This window comes from Phacochoerus africanus, chromosome 14, assembly GCF_016906955.1.
Source record: "Phacochoerus africanus isolate WHEZ1 chromosome 14, ROS_Pafr_v1, whole genome shotgun sequence".
Taxonomy (NCBI): Eukaryota; Metazoa; Chordata; class Mammalia; order Artiodactyla; family Suidae; genus Phacochoerus; species Phacochoerus africanus.
This window is the reverse complement of record NC_062557.1, coordinates 48,618,005-48,642,573: the sequence shown is the minus strand read 5'-3', so window position 1 is coordinate 48,642,573 and position 24,569 is coordinate 48,618,005. Positions and strand designations below refer to the sequence as shown.

At 54.5% G+C, this 24,569-nt stretch overlaps 1 protein-coding gene across 16 annotated transcripts in view; it reads right to left on the bottom strand.

Moving 5' to 3' along the window:
* Nucleotides 1–149: 149 nt before the first annotated feature.
* RAP1GAP2 (RAP1 GTPase activating protein 2) overlaps nt 150–24,569 on the bottom strand; it is a 176,350-nt gene continuing 151,930 nt past the window's right edge. For 14 of the 16 annotated variants that reach the window (XM_047758834.1, XM_047758840.1, XM_047758844.1 and 11 more), the window contains 11 exons: nt 24,227–24,298; nt 23,386–23,472; nt 21,926–22,060; nt 14,327–14,464; nt 12,625–12,743; nt 9,729–9,842; nt 9,368–9,485; nt 8,771–8,897; nt 5,669–5,745; nt 5,258–5,296; nt 150–4,393 (listed from right to left, as the gene is read on the bottom strand). In XM_047758834.1, coding sequence (XP_047614790.1) covers nt 5,288–5,296; nt 5,669–5,745; nt 8,771–8,897; nt 9,368–9,485; nt 9,729–9,842; nt 12,625–12,743; nt 14,327–14,464; nt 21,926–22,060; nt 23,386–23,472; nt 24,227–24,298 — 996 coding nt within the window. In that variant the 3' untranslated portion in view covers nt 150–4,393; nt 5,258–5,287. The remainder of the gene's footprint in view (nt 4,394–5,257; nt 5,297–5,668; nt 5,746–8,770; nt 8,898–9,367; nt 9,486–9,728; nt 9,843–12,624; nt 12,744–14,326; nt 14,465–21,925; nt 22,061–23,385; nt 23,473–24,226; nt 24,299–24,569) is intronic. The other 2 variants (XR_007131978.1, XM_047758831.1) reach the window with 2 other exon arrangements.

Sequence of the window (24,569 nt, the reverse complement as noted above, 5' to 3'; positions counted from 1 at the left end):
AATTAAAAAACATAAAACACTTCTCAGGTCAAGGTAACACATCCACAGGCCAGATACAGTCCGTGGGCGGCCAGTATTCAACCTCTTGTGACCTGCAAGGAAATGCTCAGGTCTAGGGCGGCGGAAGCAAAGACGACTGAACACTGACGGACACAAAATATCTTATTTATTGTCAATTTCTGCAAAGACACATGTAAGCAACAAAATATACATTTGTCGACCTTTAGAATTTGTTTTATACATTAACAAATACAATATGCTACCCTAGCAATAAATTAGATGTACACTATTTACATGACCTAGGCAGTCGGGGGTCTACAAATCACCTCCTCGCCAAGAGGAAAAACAGAAAAGTCATCATCACACAGGTCACCGTTTCCAAGCTACACTTCTGGGGTTCTAGCACACAGAGGCGTCTCTTCACAATTAAACGGCAGCACTCCGGGCGGCAGTGCGGAAGGACCACGCCCGAGACAGGGGAGAGCTGGCACACGTGCTGAGGAGTGGGAAGCGGGGATGGGACCCTTCCAAGCGGAAATGTCACAAAATCAGAAATGATGGCATCTACATTCCAGTCCTTCCAGCCAAACATCCTCTCCCCGGGGCTGACAATGTATATAGGATTGGGGCCGCTGCCCCCACGGCCTCTCACTAGGCAGGACTCCACTGTCCTCGGCCTTCGTGGGACTTGTCTCCTTTCTCCCAAAGGGGCTCATGGCCCAGCTGAAAGGAGGGAGATGTGGGAGTGGGGCGGGCAAGGCGCTGGTGGGAAAACAGCTAGCAGAGCCTAGCAGAATGCCCAGCCGGGCCCCAAGGCTGCAGGGACAGCCCTGGCAAACTGCTGATTCACCCTGCCTCTGAGAAAGGGGTCCCTAGAGGCCAGGGGGAGGGGGAAGGAGCCATGGGGGTCCCTGCAGGCCACCAAGAGCCATAAGATCTACTTGAACTCTGGCCAGTCTCCCACGACAACAGACCTGTCTCTGTTGACTGAGGACGGAATGAAGGTAGTGTTTGGATTGGCAGCTTAAACAATCAGGCTAAGAAAATAAAACGGGCTCGATCTCTTGAGCCTAGGTTTTCACCTTTGTTTAAGGGTGAGGGACAAAGAGCTTTCTTGGATCGCTTTTCCTCAATGCAAAAATAAAGGAAAGTGAGGTCGGGTTCACTGCCTCTTTGTCCTGACCTCCTCCCCCATTACAGACAAAGGTTGAAGAATGGATGTCACTGGAACAGTCTCCTGGAAGCTTGTTCCTTCCCTCTTTTTTTTTTTTTTGCCCCCAGCTACATCCCAGACCCCAGGGCCCTCATGGAAAACATCTCAGAGAGCATCTTTCCTGATAAAAGAAGCAAGACAGAGGCCCACCAGCACCCTAGGCGGCTGACACCTCCCAGCCAGTGTCAAGGCACCAGCTACCTGGCTTCTCCCAAACTCAAGGCCCCAGGAAATGCAGCACCCCCACAGGTGGTGCCAAAAACAGACCCCTGGGTCGTGAGTTCTCATCCCAGCTCTGCCACTAGCTGACTACGGAACCTCGAGCAAGCTGTTTTCCCTTTGCTGGAGCTGAAGTTTCTCACCTGGAAGATGAAACGGTTGGATGCGATGCTAAAAGGGGCCCAGAAGGCTTGGACGTGGAGATGAAGCTGACAAGGCTGAACCATAGACTAGTTTTCCAGAAACACCATTTCCACTCATGAGCATAGACAGAAACGCTGGCTAAGACCTTCTCTCTTGAGCTCTTTTTGTATCTGTTTTTAAGCATCAAGTCACCAGAGGTATGTGGGTGCCCTACAGAGCCTGAAAAGTAGAGCTTCTTCTGTGAGTCACGCAGGTCCCAGAGCCAGAGACACTTCTCCTGGGGGACGCCTCAAAAACCAGTAAGAGCACCGCAGGATGAGCCTAGTCACAAGGACCAGTGAGGCTGGAGCAACCGCTGAGCCCCAAGACCAGCTGGGGCAATAAAAGGAAAGACATTTTAGAGGAAAGCAGATGCACGAGGGGTGCGAAGGAAGCAGCCTCCTGGACCCAGGCTGCCTGTCTTGTGGTCCAGAGGGATGAGGGGAAACTGGCCTGTCCTTGTCCTCCGCCTCCCCTTTAGCCCTGGGACCTGAGGTGGGGGCTGGTCCTGGACACTCTGGAAGCCACAGGATGAACTTTCTAGGTGTGATGAGGCAGAACCCAAGGGAGAGACATTTCAGATCCTGCCAGGAGCACGCCATTAGCAAACAGAGGGTAGAGGCCACTTCTAAGGTCAGTTTCTTGGGGGGCCCACCTATGCCTCTCACACACCTCGCCATCCTGGCCGCTGGGTGTGGGGGCTGCAGGGTGAGCAGCCAGAGCATTGGGGAAGGTAGATAGAAGGTTCCCAAGTAGCACAGAACGGGGACAACCTGAAAACCCCAGACGACCCCTAAACCATGACAAACACAGCACAGCACAACCACCAGGCAGCTGTAAATACCAACTACCCAGAGACGCGAGCCAGAACCTGGAACAGTTTTTAAAGAAATGCAGTTTGACCTTTCAAGTTCCTTCAGAAACCCAGCCAACAGAACGCTGCCAGAATCCGCGGGCCTCATTCCAGCAGCGGGTGCTGCTACAGGGATTTTTAATAAAAGCTAAACAGACATTGGTTGACCTTCTAACTAGAATCAATCTTACCAGGCTAGTACTTGAAGGAAACATATTTTCCAGAAAGTATGAGGGGAGAGGTCCACCCAAGGCTGCAAACTGGGTCCCACAAAGTCCACGTGCGTTGGGGATGCAGGATCAAGGTTTTTGCTGTAACAGTAAAAGCAATGGGGCAACTGCCACATCCGTCAAAATCGAGAGTAACATTTACATGTCCTGCCTTGGGAATAGGCCCAGATCCCAAGGCGAATAAAGCATTTGGTTGGAAATTTTTATCGCATGCTCATTAAAGCAGGAGCCCAGCCTGTGTCAGCCTGGCAGCCCCATGTCACTGAGGCCCCGTATGTACTTGGAGCTGTAGCACCTCAAGGGTCTGCTCTTCAGACTTTGTTTACCTTGGAAGATGCCTTGCCTGACACCCCACCACTGCCAGGCAGCGGAAATGACCTATCACACCGCAGACTCAGACGGAGGAGAAGGAAGGATGTGGCCGCTTCCCAGAGTGTGAGCTGGCTCAGCCCCGCCAAGGTGGCTCTGGCTAAGGGTACAGGCAACAAGTGGTGTCTGAACGGCACCCAGCTAGGGCCCAGGGTGCAGGAATCCCACCGACGTGACAACTGTCTACAGACCTGCGGCTGGAGAGGGGAACACGAAGATTTGGGGGTGGGGGCTGAGGAGCAAGCCCTGGTAGGGCCAAAGGGCTTGGTAGCTAGAAAGAGCCCCCCGCCCCACAAGGCAGCACTGGGCCCCCTACAGAGGCCAGGCATCGAAACTGCTCCTTCCCCACACGTAGCTTGACCAACCTGCCAGTCATCCCCCACCTCAGCTCTAGGGCCCTCACCTAAGTCAGAGGCCGAAGTAACTCTTTGTGCCTCCAAAGAACCTCCACGACCGGCAGAGACCTGAATCCCAGCCCAGCCCTCAGCCCTGAGGTTTCCCTTGGTCCCAGCTGCTGCCTTTCCCTGAATTCCTTCCCACTCCTGTGCCCACCTCTTCACGGCAAAAGTGTCTGCTCACAGGGTAGAGACCAATGGCGCCTCCCAGAGCCACCACATAGGCCTGCAGGAAATGAGGCCATCCAGGAAGAGCCTAATGCCCAGCTGGGTCTCAGCTTCAACCGGCCACGCAGCTCGAGACACACGGGCAACAGGGATGGAGGCAGCCTGGGCCTGAGGTCGGCAGATGGGTAAGAAGCTCCCAGCACAGATGCAAACAGACATTTGGGAGCTCCGGACACGCGGAAGCAGCACAACCAATTTCTATCAGGACGCCTTCCAGAACAGCGACCAACTGGGGCTCCTAGAAAGGTGCTCCTTCTACCACCACTAAATGCCTGCACTGTGGCCACAGCCTCCTGCCTACCACGTCCAGGACACAGTGTCGCCTCTCCCTGGGGCGCAGTGCCTGCTGTCGGCCTCTGCTGCCCGCCTCACCATTCTCTCTGCCTCTCTGGTCTCTGACGGGGCCCCAGGTACCCCCTTGCCCAACTCGTTCCCTTGCAGACAAAACATGATGACAAGTGACCCAGACACACAGCACATCGGGTGGTCAGGAGCAGGGGGAGCCCGGAGGCATGAGGCCTGGTCCAGAGATGGGGAAGTGCTGGCGGGGATGGGCAAGGCTGTGGCCAGCCTGGGACCCTGGGATAGACCGCTGGTCTGGTGGGCAGGTGGCCAGTGGAGAAGCAGGCCTGTGACAGAGTAGTGGACGGCACCCCCAAACTGCTGGAATAGGAGCCTTCTCCGAGACAGAATCGGGGCTTCCCTGGAAAAGACAAGGAGAGTGGAGAGGATGAGCAGTCAGTAGGTAGTGCAGGGAGGAGACGGCGCGCCCGTAGCCATCGCACACTGAACACATTTGGGACTGGAGGCTGCCAGATACAAGGGTTCAGACGTTCTACGGCCTGAGAAGTTGGGCCTAAACGTTACTTTGGTGAACAAGGCATCTTGAGCACATGACAGGAGTTGGAGTGGGTGTCAACATTCCCGTTTTCATACATGAGGGTCATATGATGGGGGCTCAGCTGTGACCCTCCCCTTGGTTCCACATGTGACAGGCAGGGAGGCTGGGAGATCCGATGGGTCTCTAGCAACTTCCCCAGCAGGAGGCCAGGCCTTGGCGATGGAGAGCGGGACCCATGGCCTGCTCTGCTGAAAACCTCGCCCCCCCCCCCGCCCCCAGCCGAGGCTGGGCGCAGGGTCCCCCTTGGACTCGTCTCGCACATCATTTAGGGAATCAGGGCATCTCTGCATGCACAGGGAGGATGCGTCTAAAGACACACAGAAGGAGAGGCTACCAAAATGTGGAGGCAAGGAGGCCAACTGAGGAAGGAAGGCTCTGGGCTGCTGCCCTCTACCTGCTGGAATGAGCTCCTTCGAGGGAAGGGAGACCCACTCAGCAAATCTGGCCCCCTCCTAACAAGCAACCCTTCCCATCAGCACCCAAGGCCGTCTGCCCTCTTGCCCATCCAGACCTGGACCCCTTCACAGAGGCTCTGCGGAAGAGGTGGCGGGCCCTCCCCAGAGATCAGCACCTCTCAGGCCACTCTCAGGTTATCAGGCCACCAGTACCCAGACCTTAGTGACACGCCTTCCCTCGTGGCCGCAGCAGGACCAACCTTTGACCCACCTTTGACAAGCGAAGGACTCCTCTTTCCCATTAGTGACCCTGTTTCAAGAAAAATCCATACAAGAGTTTTCAGTAACTAGACGTAATCGCAGCTTCTGTACGTTCAGCGCTCAACACTCCAGGGAGCCCAGGAAGGGGCGTGAGGCCCCAGAAGCCAACAGTTCCCAGCCCGCTATGGGTGTGGTTCCAACACAGGAAGTGTTGCAAAGGTGGCTGGTGACCCCCGGGCTGATGCCTGCACCATGTGGGGAGCAGCATCACCCCCAGATCCGATCAGCGTTCCCCAAATGTGAGGTGTGAGGGGCCCTCTTCCTCTCCCCCCAGGAAGGACAGCCGGCTTCTGGAGGAGGATGGAATGTGGGGCGGGGGTGGGAAGCTCCCCCTGCTACCCCCAAGCCCCTAGACCCTTACCGCACTGGAGCTGGCGTGGGTGAGCTTATCAAAGCGGAATTTCAGGTTTGACCTCGGGGAGTTTCTGCTTTTGACTTCTAGGAAAAAGAAGAATGCCCTTGAGAGGAAGGTGGAGATACAGAGGTTGGGCTGGGGGGCTGGATAGGGAGGCCAGGAGAAGGGGGGCCTCCTCTCCACTAGGCACTCTAGCTGACTTGTTCATGAGCGCCAGCTCTTAAATTTTTAGAAATGTGATCTGGTTGTTAAACAGGTTTTGTTTTTTTTTCCCAATTATTTAAGCTTACAGTTCAATAAATTATTTTCATCAAAGGTAATAAATATTCAGAACGCATCACTTCCTAGTTATTTCCCTACATTTTACTATTATCTATTCTCCTCGGGTTATTTACATCTATTATATCTGTCTAGTAGTTTGTTCTCAACTCCACGTCACACTAGATGCTTGAGATTGGCCACGGCAGGAATACTCGCATCACAGAAATTAGCAAATGCTATGAGTCAGAGCTTAATTTACTGTTTTCTTGTCTATACTTAAGAAATCAGTGGGGAGGACTTCCCGTCCTGGCTCAGTGGTTAACGAATCCGACTAGGAACCATGAGGTTGCGGGTTCGATCCCTGCCCTTGCTCAGTGGGTTAAGGATCCGGCGTTGCCGTGAGCTGTGGTGTAGGTCGCAGACGCGGCTTGGATCCCGCGTTGCTGTGGCTCTGGTGTAGGCCGACGGCTACAGCTCCGATTCGACCCCTGGCCTGGGAACCTCCACATGCCGTGGGAGCGGTCCAACAAATGGCAAAAAGACAAAAAAAAAAGAAAGAAAGAAAGAAAAAGAAAATGTGTTTGTCTATAGCCATTACATCATGAATAGCCCAAAAAGTAAAAGAATCCTCTTCCAGTATCTGATTCCACAAAGCAGGTGCTCCCAGCACTGACAAAATAATTTCAATCCTCATTCATGTCAGAACTACATTTGTTCATCAGTTGAAACCTTCCATTTTCTACAGATACAAAGAGGCTGGGAAAATATCAATAGAAGCATTTTGTGAGAATCAATTGGCTCTGTGGGATTTATAGAGTTCTTCAACCCAGCTGACATTTTAAGCCAGATAACTCTTCGTGGGAGGGGCTGCCCTGTCCGCTGTAGGAATGGGTAGCAACTTCCCTGACCTCTGCCCGCTAGATGCCGGCAGCACACGTCCCTTCCACAAGCAAAATAAAAAATTCTTGGACCTGGAGTTCCCGTCGTGGCGCAGTGGTTAACGAATCTGACTAGGAACCATGAGGTTGCGGGTTCGATCGCTGGCCTTGCTCAGTGGGTTAAGGATCCGGCATTGCTGTGAGCTGTGGTGTTGGTTGCAGATCCCGCGTTGCTATGGCTCTGGTGTAGGCCGGCGGCTACAATTCCCATTAGACCCCTAGCCTGGGACCCTCCATATGCCGCGGGAGCAACCCTAGAATAGGCAAAAAGACAAAAAAAAAATTCTTGGACCTGGCAAACGTGCCCTGGGGGGCAACATCGCCCCCAGGTGAGACCCAGTGACTACACTACTGTCCTATTCCTGTTATTTAACAAATACTTCGGTTAACAGCTCCAACTCTCTTCTAACCGTAAGTTCATTTACTCTTCACACAACCAACCATATCTGGTAGGAGCAAAATCATGCCATTTGCACCAACATGGATGGAACTAGAGACTCTCCTCCTGAGTGAAGTCAGTCAGAAAGAGAAAGACAAATACCATACGATATCACTTATATCTGGAATCTCATGTACGGCACAAAGGAACCTTTTCACAGAAAAGAAAACCATGGACTTGGAGAACAGACGTGTGGTTGCCAAGGGGGAAGGGGAGGCAGTGGGGTGGACTGGGAGCTTGGGGTAAACAGATGCAGAATGTTGCCTTCGGGATGGATTAGCAATGGGATCCTTGCTGTGTCGCCCTGGGAACTCTGTCTAGTCACTTATGACGGAACATGTAATGTGAGAAAAAAGAATGTATACATGTAAGTGTAACCGGGTCCCCTTGCTGTACAGTAGAAAAAAATATATATATGTAAATAAATGATAAAAAAAAAAAAGAAAAAGAAACCATTCTGCTCCCGCCCTCTTTCACTGGGGGAAACGGAAGCACAGAAAGACTCAGTAACTTGCCCAACGGCACATCCCTGGTAAGGGGAAAATCCAGGGTTTGGACTCAGACTCCAGTGTCCTGGCACACACTCAGCTGTGCTCCTTGCAGGGGAGCCCAAAGCTCTGATTTCCAGGCACCCCCAGGGCCCAGCGGTGCCTACACACCTCCGCTTGGATGCCCCTCAGCCTCCAACCCTTCCCGCTTCTCTGCCCGACTTTAGGGATCACAGAACCCTGAAAAGCCAGACTCCTTGCCTTCCCTGAGGCCCCACTACTGGGCCTGGACAATCCTTGAATCCACGTCCTTGTCCCATCACCCCTCACTGCCCACCGTGACCCCTCTCTGATCTCCCTCCTGCGCTGACTCCCCATCAATCTGTAGCCGCCATCTCTCTCCTCTAGATGGCGCTTCTCTTCTTAAGAACTCTCAAGACTAAAGACCCTCCAATGGCTTCCACTGCTGGCAGGATAATGCAAAATCCTCACCAGGGTCCTGCGGTGGCCCCAGTCGGTTGCTCTAACCACTGTCTCCTCCTTCACATAGCCCCTCCCCACCCTCCAGCTGCACTGAATCAGAACGTGGCCTCTGGATTCCCCCAGGAGGCGCCACTGCTGTTCCATCCACCCGTAACACTCTTCCCACCCCTTACACTGCAGGGTGGTCGTTGTGACAAAGGGGCTCTGGGTTGGTGACAGGGAGGGGTGAGATGTCAGAGCAAAGAGCTTCAGCTTTGCAATCACACAACCCCATCCCCTCTGGCCAATCCCTGAACCCTCTGAGCCTCAGCAGCCACATGAATAAGGAGAGGATGAGAACACAGGCCTCTGATGGGTGATAAACAGATGCCCTACCTCTGTGGGACTGGAATGGAAACAGGCCAGTACACCTGGGACACACGCCCCACCCACAGTCGCCAAGCCACAGCCTGCCCCCTGTCGCCCACCCTGTGCACACCACCCACAGGACGCCACTAACCTGTGGGACTCCGGCTCATGATGACGGGGGTGGCGGATGCCCCCAGGCTGGGGCTCTCGCTGCTCGGGGACGGGCTGTAGACAAACACCTCCTGCTTGAAGGGTGAGGTTGTGGATGGCTGGCTGCTCTGGGGAGAGAGACGGGGTGAACGAGGCCAGCCCTGACCTCAGCAGGCCTGACACAGGCCCCTCCCCTCCCCTCCCCCCCAGGCAGGTCCAAGGTAGCCGCCGACTCCCGCTCCCCACTTAACACCTGCTCTTTGCCTCTGCTGCCTCCAACCCGACTCCAACCTCCTGCCCTGCGCCCCCAGAAGTAACCCTCACCCAGCCCCATAGGGAGGGCTGATGACTCTCTCCTCCAGCTGGAGACCCCGAGGCAGGGACACCATTCAGTCTGGTCTCTGACCCCTGCTGCAGCTCCTAGGTCACCACTGCTCCCAGAGGGTGACGGCTGACTGGACCCCCTCTTGCTGCCACACTTCCCCTTCTATCCGCAGACCGGGCTCTGCCCACAGTAGCTATTTTAAGAGCGAGCGGTATCTGGCTGGGCCCAGGGCGCCCCTCCCTGCTCCCCAGGGTCGGACAGGGCCACACCTACCCCACTGTCACACTCCTCCATGGCCTCGCCCTCCCCCGCCGTGCTGCTAAAGCTGCTGGTGCTGGAGGAGGAGCGGGAGATGTTGGCTCGGCCGTTCTCTTTCAACTTGATGAAGGGCCTATAAGAACAGGAAGTCAGGCAGGCCCTGGTCACACACGGAGACACCTCCCCAGGCTCCCCCTGGGACTGAAGGCAGGTCAGGCCTAGCAGACCCACCCCCCCACCCCATGCCCTTGCCCGTGGGCTTTTCTGTTCCAGAGAGTTCCAAGGCAAGAGTTGCTGGCTCTCAGCTTGCCTGGAGCAGAGTGCATATACAGCAGGTGGCTAAAGCCAGCCCCTCTCCCACCCCCCACTCTCTTACTTCTCCTTGTTGGGGCAGATTTCCGGAGAGCTGGGGTTAGATGAGGTCTCAGATTTTATCTCTTGAGAAGAGTGTCCACCCTCTGGGGTCTTGGGGTTGCTGGATGCACTGTCACTGAGGAAATGAGGATGAAGAGGAGTGAGGCCATGGGGCCAGACCCCAATCCCCACCCCACCTGCAGGCCGGAGAAAGAGCCCTGACCAGCTCTCAGCACCATGGGCGCTGGTGGGGTCAGAGCCCCCCCCACCAGAGCACGGCCACCAGGACCTCCGTTGCCACCGGAACCCCCCCCCCTCCCCGCCCCAGACACTGCAGCAGACAACAGAAGGCTCTGCTCCATCAGGGGCTGCTCTAGGCTCCTGGTGAGAGTCAAGAGTTTCCATGTAAGAGTGCTGGCTTGATGCCCCCGAGCCCAAGTCCACCCCCCATCCAAGCTGGTCATCCCACCTGGCAGAGCTCCAGGTCCACGACAGGCCCCAGAGGGAACGGAGGGGGCCTGGGACATCCACCCCTCGACAGGGAAAAAAACCAATGCACGTGGGGTCCTCGGGGTGCCGGCAGGGCCACCTGCTGCCTAACTCAGGGAACCCACTTCACAAAGACTGTAAAATGGGCTCCCTGGATCCGGGTGTGGAAGTGGCCCTGGTGCTGGGAGGGGGCATCTGGATAAGGGGGCCACTCACAGCCTGGGGCTCCAGGGTTTCTTCCTCCTCTAGTTTAACAAAACCCACTGATGCCCATTGTTTGCCCTGTGCCCCCTCCTGGGGACATGTTGGCCCCATCCGCGGTGCACTTCTATTTTTATAACAGCTGTACTGAAATCCACATGCAGTTCACCCATTTTTCAAGTGTGCGATTCAACGGTTTTTACTATATTCACAGGGTTGTGCAATCATCACCAAAATGTGAAGTTAAAATATTTCAGTCCTCCCCGCTAAAAACACTCTAGGATCTCCTCACAATCACTGCCCATTCTACCCCCCGCCCCCCGCCTGGGCCACTGGTCTACTTTCTGCCCCTCTGGGTTTGCCTGGGTGGGACATTCCGCAGCAGTGGAATCACCCAGTACAGTGTGGTCTTTTTGCGAATGGCTTCTTTTACTCAGCATAGCGTTTTTGAGGCTCATATGTTTCTAGAAGGTATCAGTACGTCGCTCCTTTTTCTTGCAAAATAAGATTCCATTTTCTGGATATACCACCTCGTATTTATCCAGTCATCGAGTGACAGACGTTTGGACCGCCTCCACCTGGGGCTGTTATGAATCATACCACCAAGACCACCTACGTGCTAGTTTTTAGGTAGACATATGTGTCCTTTCTCTTAAGCACATATCTAGGAGTGGAATGGCAGGGTCCTTTGATAATTCTCTGTTGCACCCTCTGGGGAACTGCTAGACTGTTTTCCCAAGCAGCTGCATCATTTGACTTTGCCATCAGCTACGCACTCTCCATATCCCAGAGGCAAGAGGTGTTTCAATGCACTTTTAATGAGGTTGCTAATGACTTCCTAATGACCTGCCCAAGCAGGAGTCTGGATCATGAAGCTAGACGTCCCTGCACACCTGCCACAGCTGACCCTCCCTCCTGGACTGTCCCCTCTCCTGGCGTCTGAGATCTACGCCCCAGCCCACACTGCCAGGCTCTTTCCTCTCTCATCTTCTTTCCAATCTTATTCACCAGCTCTCCTCTCTCCACTTGCCCTTAAATGCAGGTCTTCCCCAGGCATTCCTTTTTTTTTTTTTTTTGTCTTTTTTGCCATTTCTTGGGCCGCTCCCAAGGCATATGGAGGTTCCCAGGCTAGGGGTCCAATCGGAGCTGTAGCCGTCGGCCTACACCAGAGCCACAGCAACGCGGGATCCGAGCCGCGTCTGCGACCTACACCACAGCACACGGCAATGCCGGATCCTTAACCCACTGAGCAAGGTCAGGGATCAAACCCGCAACCTCATGGTTCCTAGTCGGATTCATTAACCACTGCGCCATGACGGGAACTCCTCCCCAGGCATTCTAAACACCTCTTGAAACGCCACCTCCACTCCTAGAGATGCCCATCTCATCTCCTCCAGTCAAGGCCTCTCTCCCAAGCTCAATACCTGCAGTTCTGACCACTCTCAGCTCTGTCCTTCTCTCCTGGGGGCCCCACAAGGACCCACCTACATGTATAGGTTCCAAACAGAGCTTTCCAGCCCCTCCATAAACCGACCCTGGTCCTGCATGCCCAAGCTCAGGGGATGGTGCCACCATTCAGGGCTGCTGACAGACAACGTGGAGACCCGGACGTCAAAACCAAAGTGCCCCCCTTTCCCTCACAAGACTGTAAGCTTCTGGAAGGCAGGGTTGCATCTTCTGTAGCTCTTGTCGGAGCACGGAGCCCAAGAGGTGGCAGCCATCAGGAGATGCTGCTCACGGAACTAAGGGACAAGCGGGCTCAGCAATGAAAGGATCGGAACGATCACTGGCAGGGACAGGTTAAGTATAATGCAATATGAGAGCTGCTTTTTAAAAGAAAAGAAAGAACATTCCAGAAGCCTAGAGGATGGTTCGATGAACTCTGCCTGGCAGAATCAGGGAAGGCTTCCATAAGCATGGACATTTGCTTAAGTACTGGGAAAAAAAAAAAAAAAAAAAAGAGGCAAAGAAAGCAAAGAATCCAAGCGATGTTTCTAGTTTGGGTCAAATGAGACAAGGCTAACTTTGGAGAGTCCCGTGCTGAGACCAAGTTAAATCTGCCTCAGTGGATAAAGAGCTGAGTGAGTGACAGGAGACGTGCAGGTGCCGGAAGTGGGGACGAGGGTCGGAAGGAACCCATCTCCTGAATCTACACAGAGCCCTCCCCAAGGTGGGCATCTGACGGCTGCAGCAGTGGCAAGAGCTGCAAACCCCCCACGGAGCGTTACCATCGTGTCCTGCTGTCCCCTTGGCCTTCAGAGCCCATGTGCAGACGAGGGAAGAGCCCCGACCTCCGCTTGATGGGGCTCCGAGACTGGTTCTTCGCCGTGGCCACCGCCACTGGAGGCTGCGGATAAAAGCGCCAGAGTGAGTGCTGACCTACCAGACCCCGTCTCCTTCCCCCCTTTCCAATTTACAACGAGGTCCTGCAATCCCCCAGCTGGTCTGGAGGAGATCCCAGAAGACAGCAAGCAAGCCAGGAAGGTGGGGGGTCTAGCAACAGGAGCTGGGACCCTGAGACTCACGCCACCTGCAGCCTGTTTTCCTGTGTTCTTAACCTGAACCTTGTGGCCCCAGGAAATAATCTACCAAGGACCAGAATGCCTGGAGGAACACAGGGTCAAGGCCACCATAAGGAGAGCCCTGCATATTTAGAAGGACAGGATGATTCAAGGGGTCACAGACAGACAAACACAAAGCTGAGAGCCCTGGGAGAGCCTCTGGTCCAGCCTCTGGCTTTACCAGTGAGGAATCTGAGGAGCAGAGGAATGAGAAGATTCGGTCAAGGTCAGAGAGCAAATTACCAGCAGACGAGCACAAGGGCCCAGGGCTCCTGCCTCTGCATCTACTGCTCGTAAAGAAATGGGTCCAAGCTGGTGTCTCAAAAATAAGACAGACTGAGAGCAGCAGAGGCAGGTTCACCCACAGCCCCAGGCAGGGGGAGCTCCCCAAGAATGTGCCTCTGCTTCCCCCACATGCCGGGGGGACCATGAAGAGGTGGGAGACTGAGAGGGGGAGAGGGAAGCCTATGGCTAATCTTCAGAGCCCACCAGCCCTCTAACCCAGGCCCCAGTTTCTGCCATCCACGTGCTGTGCAACCTCAGGTGGGTGGCAAAACTCTCTGGGCCTCAGTCTCCCCATCTGCAGAATGGAGCCCTGCCCTGTTCACTTCACAGACCTTCCGGGAGGAACTAGATAAGAGCTATGAAAATATTCTGTACATTCAATGAATTATGCATGAGCATTTATAATACTGATCATTAGTATCATGCTGGATACGGTCTGTGACGAAAAGAAAAAAGAAAAGAAAAGCCTAATAGAAATCCAGAGTCACTTTGCTTTTTTTGTTTGTTTTTTGTCTTTTTGCCATTTCTTGGGCCGCTCCCATGGCATATGGAGGGTTCCAGGCTCGGGGTTGAATCAGAGCTGTAGCCGCTGGCCTACACCACAGCCACAGCAACTCTGGATCCGAGCCTCGTCTGCAACCTACACCACAGCTCACAGCAACACCGGATCCTTAACCCATTGAGCAAGGCCAGGGATTGAACCTGCAGCCTCGTGGCTCCTAGTCAGATTCATTAACCACTGCGCCACGACAGGAACTCCTGTTATTGTTGATAACCAAGCAAGGACACTCCTCACACAGCCCCTGGGCCAAGAAACTCACCTCCAGGCCATTTTGCAGGCTTGGCCCTGAGAAGGCGGCCCAGTGATCAAGGAAACTCAGAGAACAGGACGGCAATGGGAGGGCCCGGGGTCTGGGCCAACCCCAGGCTCTGCCTGGGATGGCGGCTGCATTTCAGAGGGCAGGGCCTGCCCCCCACCTCCCAAACAGTCTGTTTCCCTCTGTCATCCTGCTCTACTCGCCCGAGGGGCCCAAAGGACCCTCCCCGGGGGCCCCCATGCTGCCCCAGGGCCCTGGGCTCTCACCGAGAAGGTAGTCTTGGTGACCTCCATGCTGTTGTGGGAGATGCCCCCGCTGAGGCTGCCGGGAATGCCCCCGCTGTGCTGCTTCTTCTGGCTGCTCACCATGGTCTCCATGGAGTGGCTGCGCACGCGGATGGCCCTCTGTGGGGAGAGCAGGCAACAGGAGCCTCAGCGGTGGAGTCTGGTCCCTCCGGACGACCCTGCCTGCTTGATGTGGTCTGCAGACGCAGCCCGCGGCACGTGGATGCAGAGTCACGCACACCCGCGCCCTCGGTGGCCCCCGCTACAATCACAGCAGTTTGCAGAGAACTGTCATATATTCCATCCCACGCTCTAGGTGTGGTGGCTCTTTGCAGGCAGAGGCGAGAGAGGACACCAGCCAGCGGAGTCTGAGGGGTCAGTGTCCCAGCTCCCTGCAAGGGCGACAAAGGCTAGTGTCCCCATTTTACCGGTGAGGAAAGTGAGCCTTGGACGGCTCACCAAACCTAGGTGACCCTGGTCTAGTCATCACCTCGCTAAGCTACAGCTTTCTCGTCAGTTAAACGGGAGTGACGTGTTCCGCACAGGATCACATGGGGACTGAAGACAGTCATGTGCCCAACCCCAACGGGACTCTTTTTTTGCAGAAAGCTAAGTGTGCTTCTCTATCTACACACTGGCTATCCCTGCACCGTCATCCCAAAGTGCATGCTGTGCAACCTGGAATATGTTCTCCTTGCTGAACCATCAGGAGCTCTTACTAAACCACGTGCTGAGCCTTCCCTTGTGCTTGCAGGGACTTAAGAGGCCGTGAAGACAAGCCCTCAGCCCAGCACCGCTGCTGGAGGAGAAGATGTCTGCTCAGACTGGACAGGGGCCCAGGGTCTCGGGGGCACACACTGCCCAGGCCCCCAAAGGGCCACCAAGGAGCAAAGGGCGCATGGGCAAACAGAGAGAAGTGTGCAGGAGGGGACAACCAGGACCATCGGGGGCTTGTCACAGTGCCCGCGGGGACAAGAAGCACAGCTAAAGGCAAGATCACTGAGCCCTCGGCAGGGACGGACCCGCAGGCCTCTGGTGCTCTGGAACTGGACCCAAGGGCAGCCGTCCCAGTGAGGCAGCTCTCACCTCAACCTGCGGGAGGACCTCCTGATGAGGGAGGTCCCCGGGGATCCCACCCACCATGTGGATGATGCTCCCTGGCTCCGGAGGCCTTCAAAGATGACCTGAGCATCTAGGAAGGGAAGTTTTGCTCCAGGGACCCCCAAACCCTCCCATCACTTCCCGTTAATCAGTCAGTCACTCAACAACATGGTCAGGTGGTAATGCGGCTTAGCAGGCACAGGCCTGGGGTGCCAGGGTCCAACTGCCAGGATTTATATCTGGGCTCCCTTGCTCCAACAGCCGTGAGCTGGTGCCCCTGGGAGGGTCCTCGGCTTTTCTGAGACTTACCTGTGAGATGGGATGGAGGAGACCTACGCTGCGGGGCTGTGGTGAGAATACATATAAAGGCCCCTGCGCACCGGAAGAACCCCATACACGTGGCTCCTCTCATCATTAGTCATAGGCATTTACTGTGTGCTTCCCGTGTGCCCAGCCCTGGGCCAGAAACAGGGAGAATTACAGGAAGGGAATTAAAGAAGTGAAAGACACTGCCTCACCTCCAAGAGGCATACAAGTCGGCTGGGGGCACAAGACGCATTCCTAAAAGCAGAGCGATGCTAAGGCCCCAGGGCCTCAGGGGTGTGCCCTCTGCTTTCATTAGCTGTCCCCTGGGGCCTCGGACACACATGCAAAGCCACACAAATGACAGCATTATCAGTTACTCACATACAGGTGCCACTCCCCGCCCACGTCCCTTGCTGGCAGAGCCGCGGTTGCTCCAATGTCCCCTCTCCCCCCATGAGAAAAGAGTCTCGTGATCCATCTAAGGTGGTCAGTCACCCACCCCCTGGCCAAGGGAACATGAGGGGACATCTGCTGGCTTTGGAGTGAGGTTTCCTCAATGGTCCCCAAAGAGATGTGACTTGTCTGCCCCTGAAACCGCAGCCACCACCTTGGAGGTGCGAGGGGTCAGCCTGAGGGGCAAAGCTGACAAGCAGGAGAGGGCAGAGGGGAGAGGAGAAGGAAACTGGATGACCATGAGTCACCTCGGGCTCTGTTTTAGGTGAGCTGATGGATTTTCCTTACTGTGTGTCGGAAAACTGACACAGAAGGACGAACATGTGGACACGGCTCCCGTCCTCACTGGGTTCACTCCCACACTCGCACACACACGTGTCGGCGTCCACACTCCACGTGCCAGCCTCCAGATGCTCTCATATGGAAGAATTAATCTCCTTTCCTCTCTTCAAGCTTCAAGGGAAGAGCCTGGTCTATGGCATGGTGGTCCCAAGAAAAGAGCATAAATATTGCTCCAACCCAAATAGCAGGTTCCTCCTGGATCGTTCCCTGAGGTCAGGCATTCTGCAAGCTCAGGACCCGCCAAGGACTGCATTCTGCCTGCCTTTCTCTCTCGACAAGGGAAGCCGATTCAGGAAGGAGGACTGTTTGTAAATATGACCGCCCTAGAAACAAATTACCCTGGAATGAGACACAGAGCCTACCAGCCTCATATTCTGGGTGTCACCTAGCCTCGCTCGTCTGAGCCAAAGACACCCCAAAAGGGAACGTCATCTCTCTCTGCCTCTCCCTTTCTAGACTATACCACAGAGTCGCCTAGCAACAGTTTTCTGCAACATTTAAAACACCCAGCACATTCTATTCCTTTCATCACGCAAAGATCATTAAGTCACGGACCCTTTGAACAACGGAGGGCAGAAAGGCTGGGGGCATGATTCGGAGAGGTCCCTGGATAAGCATCAAGGTTTCTTAAATGAGTCAAGTGCTCCTGGAATCTCAGCATCATTTCATGTCCACCAGCACTATCATCACCAACAGTGACATGTCAATTTATCATTTATGTCCTGATGTATTCCTTCCTATCTCTTTGCAAAAAGGGCTGGAAATGGGTAATAAGCCCTGTGTGATGCTATCCGGTCCACGGAGTTCCATAGACATGGACTTACTGAATCCCGCCCCTCAGAAATGCAGAGAGGATGGCACTGATAGAAAAGGCCCCTAGGAGTTCCCATCGTGGCTCAGCGGTTAGCGAAAACGACTAGCATCCCTGAGGACACGGGTTCGATCCCTGGCCTCGCTCAGTAGGTTAAAGACCCAGTGTTGCTGCAAGCCACAGAGTAGGTCAGAGACGCAGCTTAGATCCAGCGTGGCCGTGGCCGTGGCTGTGGCCGTGGCCGTGGCCATGTCCAGCAGCTTTGGGTCCAATTCGACTCCTAGTCCGGAAACGCCCATGTGCCACAGGTGTGGCCTAAAAATAAATAAATAAATAATAATGATGCTTGATTTGGACAAAATCATCCAGTGACATGGACTCAAGTCTTCCAGATTTCAACCTGACGCAGAGCTGGACGCACCACCTTCTCAAGCCGAGCGGAAGACCCCATCAAGGGCGGAGACAAGAACGGAGCCCAGGGCTAAGGGAAAAGAGGGGCAGGAGGGAACAGGCAAGTGAAGCCTCTCCATGGACATCGGCTCTGCAGGGACCAGCTGGACCCGCTCCCACTCAGCCCCTATATATCTGGGCCACCGTGCATCCCCCCTCTGCCTGCATTTTCCCAGGGATGGGCTGCTCACTGCTTCCAAGATCCAGTTGTGGACAGCCTAACCTCTGGAAAAGAATTCTAGGCACCAACCTGAAATCTTACCATTTCTATGCCTTGGAGTCTTGGAACCTGACTGTTCCACAGGTCCCTACCTGTCCTCACAACCTGCTTCTTCCTAGCCAGTCACCTCTGATGGCATCACTGTGCTCAGTCACTGGGGCTTCCCAGCCCTCAGGTCACCTCAAGGCTTACCTTCAAACGGGTTCTCCTGTGGGGAGAAGGCAGCCCTCTCTCGGGGCCCGCTTGTGTCATTTCATGTCAGCCCAGGGTTCGACACACCAGCTAGTGTCACGGAGGGAGCACATCTCCTCCAGGTCACCAACAAACCTCGTATGCTTACAAATGGGTTTTGCAAGTGTTGCAATTGAACAAACTCGCCTTAAGGGACACAGTGCACAAGGAAGAGCACTAAGGGCGATGTGCCAGTGGGCACCAGGCACGCAACAGCGGCAGGAGCCCTTGGAGAGGAAGATGCTAACTGAAGGTCGGCTGAGATGGCTCCAAGTCAGAAAGTCCTAAGGTTCAGAATGGGGTCTTCTTTCCTCCAGCAACCTGGTGGGACAGGAAATATCCCTCCACATCTCCACGCAGACAGACCAGAGCTCCAAGCCACGAGTGACAGGGCTTTGGAGGAGATTTCTGCAGCCTGGTGCTCCTCTCCTGCCACTAGGGGTCAGATCAGACCAAGGCATCCCCACCTATCCCAGTCCCTCGGAGGCTGGAACAAAGTCATTTGACAACTCCCTGCTGCCCACCGTGCCTTCTCCTCCCTGGTCCTCCATCTCCCTTTTGCATGAAGAGGTCAGCAGAGGTCAGGGCTAGCTCCGGGCTTCTTAAAACGTGGCTCACACATGTTTTAGGTACACAGCAAGTGGATACGTCACATAGCATCACTCTTCCATTTCATCATGGACCAATAAAAACTTCATCGACAGTTGGCGGTGGCTGAGAAGGGCATTTGAGAACAATAGTCTAGAGATCAGTATTTTTCAGCTTCTCGTCCTGCAGTCGTTTCATATACCACTCCCTTCAAGAGGGTTTCCATGGGGGTCTGGGTGAGGAACTCCAGGGGACTGCCAGTGACACACAGCTCCATCCCAGGGACCCCAAGAAGAAATATCAAAACTAGAGATGAGTTCCTGAGCTGCATCAGACCACAGGCCTGGCCATAGGCACAGCCCAAACATCAGAACACCCAGTGGCTGGGCTCCAGGCTTCCGTGCTTGGTCTACACCCTGCTTGGGAGACGTGAGGGCAGCGACGAAAAGGACAGGGTGGAAGAGCCTGGGTTCCCAGCGGGGGGCTGCACAAAAACTGATCATAACTGGCAGAGCTCTGAAGGCTTACTCTGTGTGACCAACTGTGACCGTCCCCTCCCTCGCCCTGCAGTGCTGCCTCGGAGACACACAGGGAAACAAGAACACAGAAGCTGGTCTATCTCAGCCTACAGCTGGAAGGATTTAGGGTTGAAAAGATGAATTCCCTGGATTATGGGATCAAAGACAAGCAGGGATGAAGTCCTGACGCCTCTCTCTCAGAAAGCCCTTCAGGCAGGCCCCTTGGAATCAAAGACAAATCAACCAATTCTCCTGCGGAAGGGAGGGGCCTGGACAAAGGGCCTCAGGCCACTCTCCCCTAAACCCGCAACCTGTCTGTAGCTGCTAGGCCCTTTTGTCCACTGGGCACCGTGGGCACAGTGTCCACAGCCTACAAGCTTTTCCAGGTCATAAAAATATTTGAAACCTAAAAAAATAATAATAATAATAACATAATATATATAATAATCATTAATAATTCCCAAATACAGAAAGAAAGCTGCAACACTGAAAGCAACACATGCTTCATTACATGTCTGTAAAATACAACATTAGTTAGCTTGTCAACAGCAGCTCAAGTCTGACATAAATTATATTGACTGTACGATGCAGGAGCCGTGTGCGAGGCTTACTGCGGGGTGGGGGGGGGCACTACAGAGGTTTTTCCTAATTACAGGGTCTCACGGTCACCCCTCGCACGGCTGGGCCAGCGGGCCTGGTTCCCTCTTTCCTCCCCTCTCTTCTTACCTCTTCTCCCTTGCTCCCCTTTCTTCCTATCTCCCAATTTCTATTTCATCCTGGCTCCACTGTCCATCAGGACTAAAACAGATGCCCCAGGAATCTCCCACCCGCCTAGGCAAGTGCTTGGCCCCTACCCCCACCCCTGTGAGGAATCTCAGCAGCTGGCCCCGATCAGGGCCAGCAGAGCCCTGCCCTGCTCTTGCGGTCCAGCCTGGCAGCGAGAGATTAACCCCAGGCTTGCCCAGGCTGGGCTAGCACGGTGAGTTGAAATCGAGTCGGGAACCAGGAGGCAGCGTCACAGAGCTGTGAAGAGCAGGGGCTTTGGAATCACTTGTGATAGAAAATGATGAAACATAATATGAGAAGGAGAAGGTGTGTCTATATACATAAGACTGGGTCACTTTGCAGTGCAGCAAAAAGTGACAGAACAATGTATATCAACTCTAACTTAAAAATTTAAAAAAAAAAAAAAAAAAAAGAGCAGGGGCTTTGGAATCCAGCAGACCTGGATTCAACTCTCATGGCTACTGGCTGACTTGGGACAAATTGCTTTGTCTCTTGGAGTCTTAGTTTCCTCACATGTAAAATCATACCCATCATTATTAAAATTGAGTCTGAATTATCAGACCAAAATTCTTACGCCCATAATAACAGCCTTCCTTACAGGGCACAGAGGGCAGTCGTGAGGCTTTCGATGGGATAATGTGTGTTATCCATGAAACAATTATAACCGCTCACACTTCTGCTGAGCATTTCTTGTATTCCAGGCTGTGTGTATTTTCCGGGCGTTATTTCAATGAGTTCTCCCATTGACGCCACGGCCGAGGTTCTACTCATCATCCCTGGGTTGTTGATAAGAAAACTGTAGCTCAGAGGCTGGAAAGACCATACCCAGGATCACGCAGAGCTGGGATTCTAAGACAGCCGCGTCTAACCCTAACCCCACACACACACTGCCACCAAAATGGTAGCTTTTACAGCTCTTTCTGCAATGGGAAATCCAGTAGAACGCGGATCTAAAACCCAGAAAACCTGGGTTGGAAACAAGGCCCTACCTCTATTGCAGGTATGAGGTTTCGAGCAGCCCTTTGTCCTCTCTCAGCCCATCCCCTCCTGCGTGAGCCAAAATAACAAGACACAAGTTCTGCCAACTGCACAGGATTGCAGCCAGGCTCAAATCAGAGGCTAGATGTATGTGCTGTGTGAACCAACAAGCACTGGGCCAGCATGGCTTTATCCCATGCCAGCTGTCTGTTCGAGCCTCCTTTGAATACTTCCAGGGACAGGAAGCTCACCACTTATTTTAGTAGCTCATTCTGGTTAGAAAGTCCTTCCTTTGCAAAGTCCACAAGGATGTGCCTGTGACTCCATCCCACCAGCCCTGCCCAGATCCTCCAGAGCCCTGCCAGAGGGGAACAATCCTTGCAGTCCCCCCCGCTCTGGCTGCTGAAGACCCCTAAGGCTCGTGTCCTTGCTCCTGCCATCCCACCCTCGGCTCCCCAACCGCAGAAAGAAGCAGATGGAAGCAGTAATGTTCTTGCTTTGCCTGGGCCCCTCTCCTGCTGCTAATGCTTCCCCTACCCCTGCTTAGCAGACTCCTGAGCCGGGAGATGATCCAGCTCAGACAAGGAAAACACTGTTGCCTGCTCTGACCGCTCACACTTCCCAACGCCCCTGCCCTCTGCAACCATTTGCAGTGTCCCTGCTGGTCCTGCCACCTCTGGCTGACGCTTGGGCTCTGAAGTCAGGATCACGTGGACTTGGCCCTGTTGTCTTCTCTTATGCCCCCCACCCCGCCCCCTCCCCACCCTAGCAATCCCCAGCCACTCTTGTGCCTGTACCTTAAAAGACTCCAGGAATCCCCCGTGGCCCCCATTCTCAAACTTGTCCTCTTCGGGGCCCAGTCCTAGCATGGCCTGTGTGTGGGCATGGAGTTCATCGTGAAGGTTGTCCAGGAGGGCAGCCCTCGTCCGGTCCTGGAAGGGAAAAGGGTGGGGGCTGTGAAGCGGGCACTCACGGCAGAGGCGTGCCCTCTCCCTGGGCGGCTGCAGACACATGGCCCAAGGGCTGCTATTCTGGCCCACCGCACCCAGGTGACAGGAATGAGCCACATCCAGGCTGGGCTCTACACTCACAAATGCTGCAGCTCTGTGCCCAGCCCTTTGCCCTCTTCCCTCTGCCCCCTTCCTAGGCACCCACACCCTCCTAGGGCTCTGCCCTGATAACTCCCATCCCAGATCTGCCCAAGCGCCACCTCCAGGTACCCAACTGCCCACAGCTCCTCTCCATCCAGATGTGCGTCCAGGGCTGTACACAACCTCCAGGGGGCGCCATTCACACAGACCAGGACCAGCCCTTTCAGCAACTCGGCCTTCGTGGGCACCTCCAAACCGCAAGTCCAAACTGAACTCATCTCCAGGTGTTCCCAAGTCAGCAAAGAGCCCAAGCCAAAGGCCCAAGAGCCACCCCACGATCCCATCCACAGGAGTCCAAGTCTTCCGGACTCCGACCATGTCCTGTGCCCGGGATAAGCAAGCTGTCATTGTCTCTCCCGGGCTCCGGGAATAGCTTCTGACTGGCCACCATTCCCGCCCTCCTTCCCTTCAACCTGCCCCACTCCCACCTCCCACTACACTTTATTAGGGCCTCAGCACTTCTAGCTCAAAGCCTTTCTGGATCTACCTCCCTCACCTAGCATTTCCATCTGGGCCTCCCACCATTCCATCCCCACCGCAAATCTTCTCAGGCAAGATTCATCCAACCCTCTGGAATCATCCAGCCCTCTGGAGCTCCCTCAGGACAGCATGCTCTGAATCTGCCTGGCCTTCGCTTTGCTGTTCCCCAGGCCTGGCATAACCCTCCCCACTCTCTCCTCCCGGGAAAAGAAAATTCCTTAGCTATTCAGATTCAGCAGCTCAAGGGCCACTTCTTCCAGGACGTCTTCCCCGAACATACCCTCCATTCCCCATAGACAGAAGCAGCCTCCGTGCTGGCTTCCACCCGAGTCCAGGGCACTACATCATACCTGTCTCCCATCAGCCTGTGAGCCCTATCAGGGCAGAAATCATGTCTCACTTTTCCCATTCGCCCAGGGAACAGCACAGAGCCCAGCACAGTGTAGGTGCTCAATAAATGATGAGCGAATGGTTGAAGGGACCTAAAGTTTGGATGACGTTCCCACAGGAAGAAAGGCTTCGAGGCGCCAAGATGGTGCTTTCCCACTTTACACAGCCCCAAAGAACAGCCCCCCGAGAAAGGCTGGCGGGGAGGGCAAGAGCAAGACCAGAAACCGTGCTCTCACCTCCAGCTTGGCAAACTTGTCTGACTTGCAGCAAGCGTTCTCTGCGTTGGTGAGCTTGGTGAGCAGAAACTCCCTGAACTCCGGGCCCTGGAACAGAACAGACCCCGCTCTCAGCTGTCGCCTAAAGGCCTTCAGCCACGATAAGAGGTCGGCAGAATAGGGGACCCGGGGAGAGCCCCTGAAAGGGCCCCTTCTGACATTTCATCCTTTCTAGCCCAGCCCAAGCCTATCTGCTCAGGTGCCAACATGGAAACCAGCTTCCCTGGTGCTGGAAAATAAACCCCTCCACACTCGGGGTGGCAGTTCCATGACTTGGAGGCCGTTTGTGCCCTGGGTCTGGAATATGGCATAAAAACCTTTTTTGATTGATTTATTTATTTATTTATTTATTTTGCATTTTTAGGGCCCCACTTGCGACCTATGCAAGTTCCCAGGCTAGATGTTGAACTAGAGCTGCAGCTGCCAGCCACAGCAACAGCTACACGGGCTCTGAGCTGCATCTGCAGCCTACACCATAGCTCACAGCAATGCTGGATCCTTAACCCACTGAGCGAGGCCAGGGATCAAACCCGCATCCTCAGGGATACTAGTTTAGATCATCACCCACTGAGGCACAACAGACACTCCAAACACCCTTCTTTAGCAGAAAGGCAACCCCAGTATCAAACACCCTGGCAAGAGGCCCTGTGCTGGGTCAGGCTGGCAGCACGAGGAGACGGGGGGAAACACCCCAAGGGAAGAAGGTTCTCCTGAAGTTCCCAGCCCAATTCAGCCCCCCTCCAACCACGGCCCCAGGGCTGTAGAAACTGACATGAGAGAGGCAGAAAGGAGAGGTTCTTACCTTTTGGAAAACAGGGGGGCTGGGCAGAGGTGGGCCAAAGGCAGGCACATCTTCCCGTGCAGTGACAGCGACCTAAAACAGAGGCTTGGTGTGGGCCAGGAGGGAGCGGATCCAGGCTGAGGATGACAAGCATCCCAAGCCCGGGCTCTGGGGGAGCCCCCTTCCCATGCAGGTCTACTCCCCTTCTCTCTTCTCCCCGTCCCAGAATTCAAAGGCAATGCCTCCTGAGCCACAGCCCACACACTCGAGGCCCTGTTCCTAGAAGTGGGGCTGGATACCGCGGGGCCATCCCCTGCCCTCATCTGCATTCCTGGAGGCCGGAAGCAAGTTTGGCAAGATGACT